This window comes from Macrobrachium rosenbergii, chromosome 34, assembly GCF_040412425.1.
Source record: "Macrobrachium rosenbergii isolate ZJJX-2024 chromosome 34, ASM4041242v1, whole genome shotgun sequence".
Classification (NCBI taxonomy): Eukaryota; Metazoa; Arthropoda; class Malacostraca; order Decapoda; family Palaemonidae; genus Macrobrachium; species Macrobrachium rosenbergii.
The window spans coordinates 4,036,550-4,049,047 of NC_089774.1; the positions used below are offsets into that span (position 1 = coordinate 4,036,550).

General features: G+C 40.3%; 1 protein-coding gene across 2 annotated transcripts in view; it reads right to left on the minus strand.

Annotated features, from left to right (window-relative positions):
* The window catches only part of LOC136856064 (uncharacterized), a 29,755-nt gene extending 25,646 nt beyond the window's left edge, over window positions 1-4,109 (minus strand). The window contains exons 1-2 of one of the 2 annotated variants that reach the window (XM_067133669.1): window positions 1,767-4,109; window positions 1,163-1,349 (exon numbers count right to left, since the gene is read on the minus strand). In XM_067133669.1, coding sequence (XP_066989770.1) covers window positions 1,163-1,349; window positions 1,767-3,859 — 2,280 coding nt within the window. In that variant the 5' untranslated portion in view covers window positions 3,860-4,109. The remainder of the gene's footprint in view (window positions 1-1,162; window positions 1,350-1,766) is intronic. The other variant, XM_067133668.1, reaches the window with a different exon arrangement.
* Between the last annotated feature and the right edge of the window lie 8,389 nt (window positions 4,110-12,498).

Consider the following 12,498-nt stretch of genomic DNA (forward strand, 5'->3'; position numbering starts at 1 on the left):
ATATACAGAGAGAGAGAGAGAGAGAGAGAGAGAGAGAGAGAGAGAGAGAGAGAGAGAAACCGAAAATAGAAAAGATTTAAGCACGTTTTCAAAACTGAGTGTTTATGAAAAGAAAGTTGTAAGAGACCAGCTCGCTCCTACTATAGTAAAAACTACACTGACTTAGAACCTCTAATCTTTAGAAATAATATCAATTATATTTCTTGTTCAAGTTTGTTGATTAACCTTTGGGGCGTTTATTTTTTCTTTATTTTTTAGCAGATAGGCGTATTCTATTGAGAAACAACAAAAACAACAACAATATTGCTGCTGCTGCTTCTCTCTCTCTCTCTCTCTCTCTCTCTCTCTCTCTCTCTCTCTCTCTCTCTCGGTAGTTTGCTTCATAGGTACTGTACACTATACATTATATACTGGATCAAAACAAGAACAATATATCACAGTTGAGAAAAAATCCTGTTATGAAAATAATTTGAAGAATATCCATACCAGTGTATCAAAATTGCTTACTTCACAAGAATTCATCAACAATCACATCATAATACGAACACAATACATGTCGAGAACCAGTAAAAACACACCTTACTATTTACAAGTGACTCAACTGAAACGTCAGGCAATTACTGACACTACAAAAACTGCTATTTACATGGCTCACAAAATCTCAGACGTTTTAAGGGTCCTTGTCTTCTCGTGTGCCTGAAGATGGTCAAGTACATCAGTAATTACAAATCTGCAAGGGTATTCAAGACCTGCTTCTACTCAGGTGCACAGCAAAGTCCTACAAACCTTTGTCCTCACCTTCATCAAAGTCAGTCAGGTGGTACATTGGTATTTACAGATTTGGGAAGGGTGTTCGTGGTCCTGGTTCTATTTACAGAGTGAAAGGCAAGGACTTGCATGCTCTTGTCCTAAAGCTTATCAAAGTGGCTTTGTAGTGCTACTGTATTTACAGATTTGAGGAGAGAATACAGGTCCTGGTTCTACTCGGGGGGTACAAAGCAAAGTTCCTAGGTGCCACTGTCCTCACATGCACCAGAAGATGGTCATGTGCTACATTCTATTTACAGAACTAAGGAGAGGCACCCAAAGAAGCCCATCTAGGAAACCGGGATGGTGGAAAGACTATGTAAAGGCACAAGCCAGCAGCAGAATTGTACCATACCCACGAATCAGTCAGGCCAGTCGAATCCAAGAGTGAATTTTTCTCGTTTTCTGTTCGATCGCCTTCTGGAGTCTCTCTTGCATCCCTCTCTGAGTTACCCTCTGGACTGGAGGGCGGCGTGACCATCCCAGGGGTCGGCGAGATTGGAACGGGCACGGGGTTGGGCGTGACGGCTGCATCCCCTGGGTTTAGGCGTAGCGGCACCCTTTTGGGCGCTTGGGGTTCACGTAAGGGTTCTGTTTTGACTTGTGGTTCGCTGTCATGTGCCCGTTTGACCTGATGAAGTTCGTTTACTGGTGCCTTTTGGGGTCCCTGGGACTGATTCACTGTAGAAAATTTTGACTGTAATGGGTCACTGACTGTTACTTTTTGCAAGGGTTGGAAACTGTTTGATACCGTTCTGGGTTGTTGTTCATTGGTTTTTGTTTCTCTGGATGTCTGTGACTCTTTGGGCATTTGATGTTTGGGTTGTGAGGGTTCATTTACAACTGTCGTTTTGGGTTGTGGTGATTCATTTATAACTATTTTGGGGGGCTGCTGTGATTCATTTGCAACAGTTTTTCCTACCTGTGAAGATTCATTAAGTGGTGATTTTGTGGGATAAGAAGCTTGAGTTTGTCTAGAATAAGGTTCTGGAGGTGTGACAGTCACAGGTGGGAGTGGTTGATGTCTAGGTGAATTAACTCCTAAGATTTTTCGGCTGAATTCACTTTCATCATCTGGGGTAGAAGCCTTAACCTCTGGTGGGAGTTTCTTTGGCATACTGGGGGGAGTTTTGGATAGCCTAGAATTATTTTTGGGTGATGTATTCACTGGGGATGTTTTTGAATTCATCTTAGGAAGTGCAGATGGGGATGGAGGAGAAACAGGGCCCTTCCCCCGTCCAGCGACATACGCAGATGACCCTCTAAGTTTGGGAGACGGTTTGGAAACAATAGTGACTGTTGTTGTCTTTTTAGACGTTACCTCAGTAGCTGAAGGCTTGCCGTTGGCTGATGCCGTTGTGACCTTCTTTGTTTCAATGGTTGTAGTTGAAGTCTCCTCTGGAGCAGCGCTCTTCCCTTCTACTGCTGCTCTTCCACCGTCCACTGCCTCCCGACTCGTCTTTGCAAGGGCTTGCGGGTTGAGCTGTGATTTGGGCACCTCAGAGTTAACTGTCCAATTCTTCACAAGCTGGACACTGGAGATATACGAACGGAACGATGACGACTTCACATCGGCAGCTCCAGGCTGTTCCGGAACTGCAACTTCAGCTGTGCCTTCAGGCAATGAATCATCAGTAGATGGTTGCTCTTGCTCAGTCTTTGGCTGCTCTTTGGTCCCAGTTGTTTCTGATACAGTTGTATCTGAAGCATCTTTTGATGGTTGTTGCGTGGACAGCTGTTCAGCTTTCTTTTTTCGAAAGAGAGAGCTTCCAAACTTGTTCTTTCCTGCCTTCTTGTCTTCTTTATCCTCAAATTTCTTGGCTGTTTCAGCAATCTTGTTGCTCTTACCCATCAGTGGTGATGAGTTCTTGCTGCTTGGCTCTGAGGATTCCTTTGGAGATGACGTTCCATTAAGTCTCTCGTGGGTTGCTTGATGACAGTCTAAACTCGTTTCACTGTTTTTGTTGACAGGAATTTCGATGTCGGTCGTTTCATCTTTCAACAGATCATTTTTCACAGGAGCAGGGCTATTAGGAGCACTGGGCTCAGAATCTATGAGAAGGTCTTGCTCACCGTCACTCATGACCCCTGTTCCAGTGGAGGTGCTGTCCCCATCATTAGCTGCTTTTTTCTGCTGCCGTAGCTTCCTGCTGGTCTTCCGACTTTTTCGAAACGAGGACATGAGACCCTTTTTCTTCTTGGTTTCAAACTCATCTCCCACTTTGGGGGATGCACTGCCCTCAACTGCACTCATAGTGGAATCTGACTGGCTCCTAATTATTAATGCTGACGAATTACAGTTGTCTAAACCTGAACTATTTACGTCACAGTGGCTGAGAGCCTGAGAAACTTGGAAGGAATCTACCCAAGAAGGTCTGTGTGGTCCTTTGCGAATTCCTGTTGGTGATAAATCTGGACAGCTGGTGCAATCTATATAAAATCCACTGGCAGTTCGGTGGTGGTCACTTTCTTTGTCTGCTTGGTAAGAGAGTGGGGCTTGACGGTTTCCATCCAAAGCTGTGAAACTTCTGACGCTCCAAAACGATGACTGACAAGAGGGTGTGGGTGTTAAGAGTGACTGAGCTGAGTCATACAAAGTCCCTTCACTCAAATACTCTGAGCCCAACAGTGAGTTGGGCGCTTCACGTGAATTGCCACAAGGTGTCAGTTGTGACTGGACAGAATAGAACGAACAAGTATCACTTTCAAAAGAGGTATCGTCTGTATCGTCAGCAGAGTCCTCAAGACTGTCACTAAATTCACTGTGAAATTCTTGACTTTGGTGTTTTAGAGTACCACTCTTAATACGATCACAGTTTAAGCTATCACTCAGACTTTGGCTGCTCTCCTCCTCTTCCTCAAGGCTATCACAATAGGCTGTCACAGCTGCTGCTGACAGAGAAGCACCTTCAGCCTTTGCCTTGAAGGAGCTATCTTGCCAAGACCTGCGCAGGAACAGAGGAGCAGTGGACGCGGAGGCAGTACCACCAACACTGGACACAGAAGGAATGGAAGAGGACTCTTGCTTAGAAGGGTCCAACTTGGTGTTCATCACTCCCTGTCACTGCATGTTGCAGGATCAACTATGTCTGCTAGGCACATTCCAAAGGACATGACAATACTGCAAGTTCACAATGACGTTTCAAAAAGCGGCCTAGCTCCCCTTCCCCACAACGTGCTCGTGACAAAATACCTCCATGTGATACAAGACTTTTAAAACCCCCTTTCTTATCGCTCCCCCCTTTCTCATCTGCTCACTTGATACAGCCTTGACCCCAGCACTGTCAAGGCCTGTCATAAGAACCCACCTTTCATACACAAGCGTTACCAGACTTAATCCCAGGCAAGGACGGGATGGCACAGACTCCGTCCCGGGCACAATAGCACCAAAGGCCACAACAGAATCACGACCCTGTGATCCTATAGTCACACCGTGTCCCCGCTGATCACGCACACCCTTCAGGTCGAATGGGGCTTTATGACCACGCAGAATGTCAGAGTCACTCCGAGGACCACTCCTCCTCCTCCTCCTCCTCCTCTTACTACTACTACTCCTCCCTGTTAGAAGAGTCTCGACGATGATGATGATGATGATACTCCTTCGTCCTTCCTCCCACGAATCGCAGCATCCCTCCCCAGGTCTTGCATCCCGAGTCCCCGGCCCCAAGAGATGGAGAATTCCTCTGGAAGAAGGAGGAGGAGCAGGTCTTGTTGGATTAAAGCGGGAAGGAGACACAGAGACACGTACACTCAGTTGGAAGGCAGACTCCGAGTGAACCTAAGAGACAGGTAGATAGGTGGGTGGGTGGGCGGGTGAGTGACTCAGGGAGGTACTGGCGAGGAGCAAAGGTAAGCAGGTGGACAGGTGGGTCGGGGAGGTACAGGTGAGGAGTGGGTAGATGAGAAGACTGAGGAGTGGGGAGGGATGGGGGTGAGGGGGTGACAGAGGAAGTCAACTCAGGGGGGGGACTACGAAAGCGGAAGGGGAGGGGTGTGGCTGGAGAAAGCAAAAGGATAGCGATGGACGGGCTTCATATACGCACAAACACATTCACGCACGCACGCACAAACAAACAAACAAACTCGCACAAACAATATTGTCCGAGGGGTGTCGATGGTGACATCAAAAAACGATTTTTTTTATAAAAATAAATTCTTTCATTTTGTTGCCTTTTGTCAACATGAGTCCCATATGGATATGAAGTGGGACGCCCCCTCTCTCTCTCTCTCTCTCTCTCTCTCTCTCTCTCTCTCTCTCTCTCTCTCTCTCTCTCTCTCTCACACACAAATTCACAATATATCAACCTACCTTTGTCTTTTCTAAAATCACCTTTTTACTTATTTCCAGCTTTTCAAACAAAGTTCCTTAATCCTATGATGACGTCAGGAGGAGACCCCCCCCAGTCTCTCTCTCTCTCTCTCTCTCTCCTTCTTCTTCTTCTTCTTCTTCTTCTTCTTCTTTTTCTTCTTCTTCTTCTTCTTCTTCTTCTTCTTCTTCTTCTTCTGCCGTTGTGTAATGGCAGCCTGATACCTCCTTTGTGTAACGAGCTGAATGGGGGAATCTCGTGTCAAACATTGTATAACAGATCTTATGATATTCACAGCTTAATGCGTGCAAAAGTTCGCATGGAACGAGCCTACAATGCCACTGACTTGCTAAGTAGAGCTCCCATAGAGGCGTCTATAGAATAGCAAGCCAGCGTGAGTGAAAGGAGGCGGAAAATTAAAAGAATTAGATAATACGGAGGAAAATGATCACCATTTTGCGACAAAATCAACTTCATTTTTTCCCAGGGTAATGGTTCCTTATTATTATTATTATTATTAGAAGATGAAACCTCTTCATATGGAACAAGCCCACCAAAGGGGCCACTGACTTGAAATTCAAGCTTCCAAAGAAGGAACAATGGGGAATGGAAAGACGGTCCAAGTCAGCTGACTAACCACCATATACACGTGTACCATACACAGACAGTACAGAAAGGCGTGATGCCAAAGAGGTGTCACTTTTTTTTTCAATTTATGACAAAAAAAGTATTGTTACAGTGACTGCATAAGCACGTCAGCTTAATGAATAAATAAAAAATAAAAAAGGAGTTAATATACAAAGGGATGAGAGAGAGAGAGAGAGAGAGAGAGAGAGAGAGAGAGAGAGAGAGAGAGAGAGAGAGAGAGAAAGTCTATGGAGTTTGCCTGAATATTTCACAATCATCACCTCATTGTGAATTTAATCGTTTTACTTATTATGTAATTTTATCTTGTTACTTTTATTATACTTAATATTAATTATCTTCATTCAAAATATTAATTACCTTCATTCATATTTTTGTCACTCTAAATATATAAAATAGTAATAAATAAATAAACATATATATACATGGAATAATATAAAAAACATGACTGCATATTTTTCATAGTAAACTGACTCAAGAAAATTATACATATATATATATATACACACATATATATATACATATATATATATATACATATATATATAATATAAAACTGGCACCTATGGAAACAAAAGTGAAAGCGCAAGGCTTGCAGGATGGGATGATTAAAAAGTGATTGTTTCTGGAACAGTCTGAATTTTTTACCAGTCTGCTTGAGGAGGAAAAGGCTGATTATACTGGGTGAGCTGAATGCAAAAGATTGGCAAGAGAGCTAACATGGTTGATTGATTTCAAGTGTATGGATAAATATGAATGGACAGTTGAATATGAAAAATTAAAATGATGAAAAAAGGTTAGGTATACAATAATGCATAAAAAATGGAAAAGCATATCAATAGAAGTATTGGTTAGAAGAAGTGTAGCTGGATGTTTAGATGATCATTACTCACTTGAACCAATAGTATAAACGGAAAGTTGATAAAATATAAGGAAGAAAAGGCAGAAGAACAACTTAATGAGAGACATTTTGATGCAAAGGAAGGATAATTTCAGGTTGAATACAAGTAGCAGATAGTGGAACAATTGGAACAGTGCAATGAAGCTCTTGGACCCTTAATGGATGTCGTTGGAAGATGGCTGAGGCGTGGTTGAAAGACAGTAAGGCGTCCAGCACCAGGTACAAGATAAGACGAAGGGCGTGGAAGCCAATGAAAAAGTTAGGAGTGGAAAAATTGAAAGCCAATAAAATGGTTGGGGGAAATGCCAGTGAGTAAGAGGTCTGGAGAGAGAGAGAGAGAGAGAGAGAGAGAGAGAGAGAGAGAGAGAGAGAGAGAGAGAGAGAGAGAGAGAAGAGAGAGAGAATAAAACTTGTTTAGCAGGTAGCAACTGCATTCATGATACTAAGTGCAAGGACTAGTTTTAGTGTGGTTTTTTGTCTGCAAGTTCATTTTCATGATGCCTCATACTTAGGTCTATACATCATACTGCTATTGGTATACAATGTTTTCTATAGCATCCATCATCCACATCATTGTAAATTCTACCTCAACAAGTCCCAATCCATGGCTTCCTTTATCCACTTTACTTTTGATTCTCAGAACTTGCAGGTTACTTCATTCCAGCAGTTTCTGGTCTGAGCAGAAACATCTGCTACTACAACAAGAGCAGAGTCATCGTCCAAATAATCTCTTTCACGCCTCCCTGGCCTCTCCAACTTCTTCAACTTCTTCTTCTTCTTCCAGCCTATGCTGCGAAGAAGTTGTAATCCCCCCCACCTTCCAGGTAAGCCCAATAAATGCGCTGTTTCAGTGCAGAGAAGGAACCCCCATTTGCCCACAACGCTTCTTAAGACATACAGAAAGCCACAGAAATGCTCATTGGAGCTACTCGGAGTTACTGCCATCTCTGAGGAGCTAAAGACTTGGACTTCTCTTCTTCTTCTTCTTTTCTTACAAGGCCTCCACAAAGAGAGAGAGAGAGAGAGAGAGAGAGAGAGAGAGAGAGAGAGAGAGAGAGAGAGAGAGAGAGAGAGAGAGAGACAAGATCCACTACGAGATAAGATGCCACTTAAAGGCTAGACCTGACAAGATAATTTCTACTTTATGGGTACGAGTTAGGGGTCACTAATGGTAATAAAATGGGCCCCAGTCGTCCAAACTTGAGTATTTAAGGGTCCTTTAATCCTTTTATTATTATTATTATTATTATTATTATTATTATTATTATTATTATTATTATTATTATTATTATTATTATTATTATTTAAAGCATCCAGAACAATAGGCAAAAGGTCTTATGATGCAAAAATTTATTATTATTATTATTATTATTATTATTATTATTATTATTATTATTATTATATCCAAAACAATAGACAAAAGATCATATGGTGCAAAATTATTATTATTATTATTATTATTATTATTATTATTATTATTATTATTATTATTATTATTATTATTATTATTATTATTATTATTATTATTATTATTATTATTATTATTATTATTATTATTATTTCACAAAATATCCATAAATCCATATTGAATAATCCTGAAAGGTCACTGAACTGCTTCCGAAGACCAGAATGTTTCTATATCAGAAAGTTTTTGAAAGTTAATAATGGGCTGAGGTACAAGTCTTTCCTCCCGATGTTTCAGTGGGAATTAATAATAATAATAATAATAATAATAATAATAATAATAATAATAATAATAATAATGTTAAAAGACTTGTTCTATATATGTGCTCACTTTGAATAATAATAATAATAACAAAAATAATAATAATAATAATAATAATAATAATAATAATAATAATAATAATAATAATGATAATAATAATAATAATAATAATAATAATAATAATAATAATAATAATAATAATGTTAACAGACTTGTTCTATATATGTGCTCACTTTGAATAATAATAATAATAATAATAATAATAATAATAATAATAATAATAATAATAATAATAATAATCAAAACAAAACGCTCCAGAAAGACGGGAAAAAGCATAATGCACAAGAGAACAGGTCAAAGACCGAATTAGAAAACTTAGCAAAGGCACCAAATCCTCTTTGAGGAGATCGTCTTTTGTTCCTGTCGGCACATCAAAGAGAGAGAGAGAGAGAGAGAGAGAGAGAGAGAGAGAGAGAGAGAGAGAGAGAGAGAGAGAGAGAGCTCTTCACCTGCGCTTTCCGCATGCCTGGATCAGGCAAGCGCTGACAATCTCGCCTGCTCTTTCTGGGGACAGGGGATTGGGATTGGGGAAGAAGGTGGGGATTGGAAGACAGATTTAGAATCTACATTATTAGGTGTGAAGAGGATTGGGTGTTCTTGCTAGGACAAAGGGAAGGGATTAGGAAGAGGATTGGGTGTTCTTGCTAGGACAAAGGGAAGGGATTAGGAAGAGGATTGTGTGTTCTTGCTAGGACAAGTTAAGAGATTAGAAAGTATGATTATGAACAGGATTGGATGTTCCCGCTAGGACAAGAGGAGGGGATTAGGAAGGAAGATTAGGAAGAGGATTGGTCATCCTTGCTGGGACAAGGGAATGGATTAGGAAGGAATATTAGGAAGAGGACTGGTCGTTCCTGCTAGGACAATAAGGGATTAGGAATGAAGACTGGGAAGAGGATTGGATGCTCTTGATAGGGAAGATAAAGGGATTAGAAGGGCAGAGTAAGAAGAGGATTGGATGCTCCTGCTAGGACAAGGAGAAGGGATTAGTTGTCGCTCCCACCACAAGGACAAAAGTATCAGAATCTATCCTGCCATACAGACAGGATACAACAAAGTGGGAAAAACTGAAAAACTCGTAAATATTATAAAATTCTGAGAAAAAATTGGGAAAATCACAAAAGCTTCAGAGAACCAAGAGAATTTTGGTGGAAACAAAATCCTAAAATATAACTTTAATTTATACAATCCTGCGTAAAGCTGGTAAAATTTATACTGGGAAATTAGTTAGAATAATGAATTTTTTAGGAAAAAAACAATGAACAACGCCCAAAAAATTAATCAAATTCTGGATAAAACTTGGCATAAACACTGACAAATTTACTCTCATCCCCCACAAAAAATTATACAACATGGAAAAATTCATTCGGACCAAATTTTTCGTCAAATTTGGCAATTTACGTACTGCATCAATGCATAAAATCAAAACAAACTTCTTGGAACCATGAAATTTCTTATCAAAAAGGTGGAAAAATGTATGATTATTTTAAAATAAAAAATCTGGTAAGTCCGAGTGTTTTCGATTCATTTTTTGAAAAAATATAATGGCAGCATAAATTTGGGAACTGCCTCAGAATCAGAATTTCCCATTTAGACAAACCTTAAAATCTCTGTAGACATAAAATTCTTTTATGCAATCACTGAAAATTGTTGAACCTCAAATTCTGTCAATAAAATGCAGCAAAAACTTACAAAGAAAAAACCCTTAAGGAACCAAGTTTTTGTACAAAAATTAGTAAAAACTAAAGTTGCTGTATATTCAATTCTTTTTTTATTTCTTAGAAAAATGGCTACAAAATCCAGTGAAAAATCATAAAATGGGACAAGTTCAAAGACAGAGTTGACAATAGGCCTAATCATTAGCACAGACTACAGTATAAGCCATCTGACGCAAATTATGGCGGAAAGATGCCCAATTTTGCACCAGTACGGACTAAAAAGTTTAGTACTTGGTACAACTTAGGATACGAGATGCCAACTTTGTACTAGTGGAGACTAGAATGTCTAGTACTTGTTACAAATTTAATACAATACCAGCTTTGCACCAGTACAAGCTAGAATGTTTTGTACCTAGTGCAGTCTAGAATGTCTAGTACTTGGTACAAATTTAACACAATACCAGCTTTGCACCAGTACAAGCTAGAATGTTTTGTACTCAGTGCAGACTAGAATGTCCAACACTTTGTACAAATTTAACACAATGCCAGCTTTGCACCAGTACACGCTAGAATGTTTTGTACTCAGTGCAGTCTAGAATGTCTGGTACTTGGCACAAATTCAACACAATACCAGCCTTGCACCAGTACAAGCTAGGATATTTTGTACTCAGTGACGCCAATTTTGCACTAGCCCAGATTAGAATGTTTAGCATTTGGTACAAATTCAAAACGAGATTCCAATTTAGCACTAGTGCAGACTATATCACCAGTTACTTGGTGCCAACTTTCTTAGTAAATAGCCAATCTTCCACCACCAGCGAATACCAGCTACCTGGTGCAGATTTTGACAGCAAGATGCAGCTCAGAGATGCCAGAAAATGGCTCGTGTGACACGCACACACACTCACACCTCCGAGCAAATAAGGGGGTGGGGAGGAATTATAACCCTTTCAGGGCATCTCGCTCATGAAATCGAACACCCCCTTCGTAGCCCCGGTAGGTGAGAAGGGATGGTAGGGGTTGACAGGTAAAATGGAATGTTCTACTATGAGATGGCGTCATTATGAAATGATAGTATACAGTATGAAGTGTTTGGTTTAGTTTTTGTTTTTATTTATATACAACCTTTTCTCTATGTATATCAGTCATGGAAGATGGTTATTTATACTTGGAAACAAACGGGCCAACATGTAAAGAGCTAATTTTGAGGATGAAACTAAGATTTTCTTCTTCCAAACCAGGATTCGAACATGGGCTAGGAGAATCAGGGCACTGGATGGATAAACACTCTCGCCAGAAATAACTAACAACAGAAACATACCCAGAGACACCAAGAGAAAGTAAAGAAACGCAGGAATAAAAAAAAAGAGTCAAAGAGAGTGAGGAGTCGATTTCTTCTGTCACTGAGCAGCTGCAGAAGAAGAAGAAGAAGAAGAAGAGTAACATCAACAACAAAAACAAGAGGCTCCAGAAGCCCTACCCACACGACAACACCTGAGGACGGAGGGTTTCAGATTCCGTCATGTGAGAGAAATCGATCCAAGACGCCTTGGCTATGTCTACCCCCACATTCCCCCCCACAACAACTTAACCTTCCCCTTCCCCCCTCCCCCGGTCTGATCCATCACCTGCCCCCTTACAGGCACTCGCAGATACCCCATACCCACCGATCTGTCGATTCACGACGACGAGTTTGCTTGCTCGCTCGCTCGCTCGCTGCCCTGTTCTTGAGGGTCTACCTTTGGCAGGGAGCTTTCAGAGCTGAGTGAATCGTTAGGCAAAGACTGCAATGGAAGGGATTATTAAAACATAGATGAAAGAAGCAAATAATCAGAGACAAACGTGAAGTATATATAATAATCAATAATATAAGTGGAAAACGTTTGTCTATTGTTATTTTTCATAAAACTTCCAGGAGAAAGGTTTCTCACTGAAATCCCTTCTAGAGCTAAGCATCAACTATGGTTAGCTCAAATTTGGGTTGCCACGCCTTAGAGTATTTTACTTTAACCTTATTTATATTTACGTTATATATATATATATATATATATATATATATATATATATATATATATATATATGTGTGTGTGTGTGTGTGTGTGTGTGTGTGTGTGTGTGTGTGTGTGTGTGTGTGTGTGTAAATATTTGGAATTATAAAATAATATTAATGCCCTCAACCAACAGTTGTTAGACCAGCAAAGTTAATTAACGTTGGGTCTCGTCATTGCTTGGAAGGGTGACCACCAGGAAATTCCAGACGACGCCAGAACATAGGCTCCTTATAGAAAAAGAACATTTCACCCAAAATTAATTGCAAAGACCCCTTAAACATTAGGAATCAGGGCATAGGGCTAGCAATGTCACACCAAAAACACTTGCAAGGACCCCTTAAAC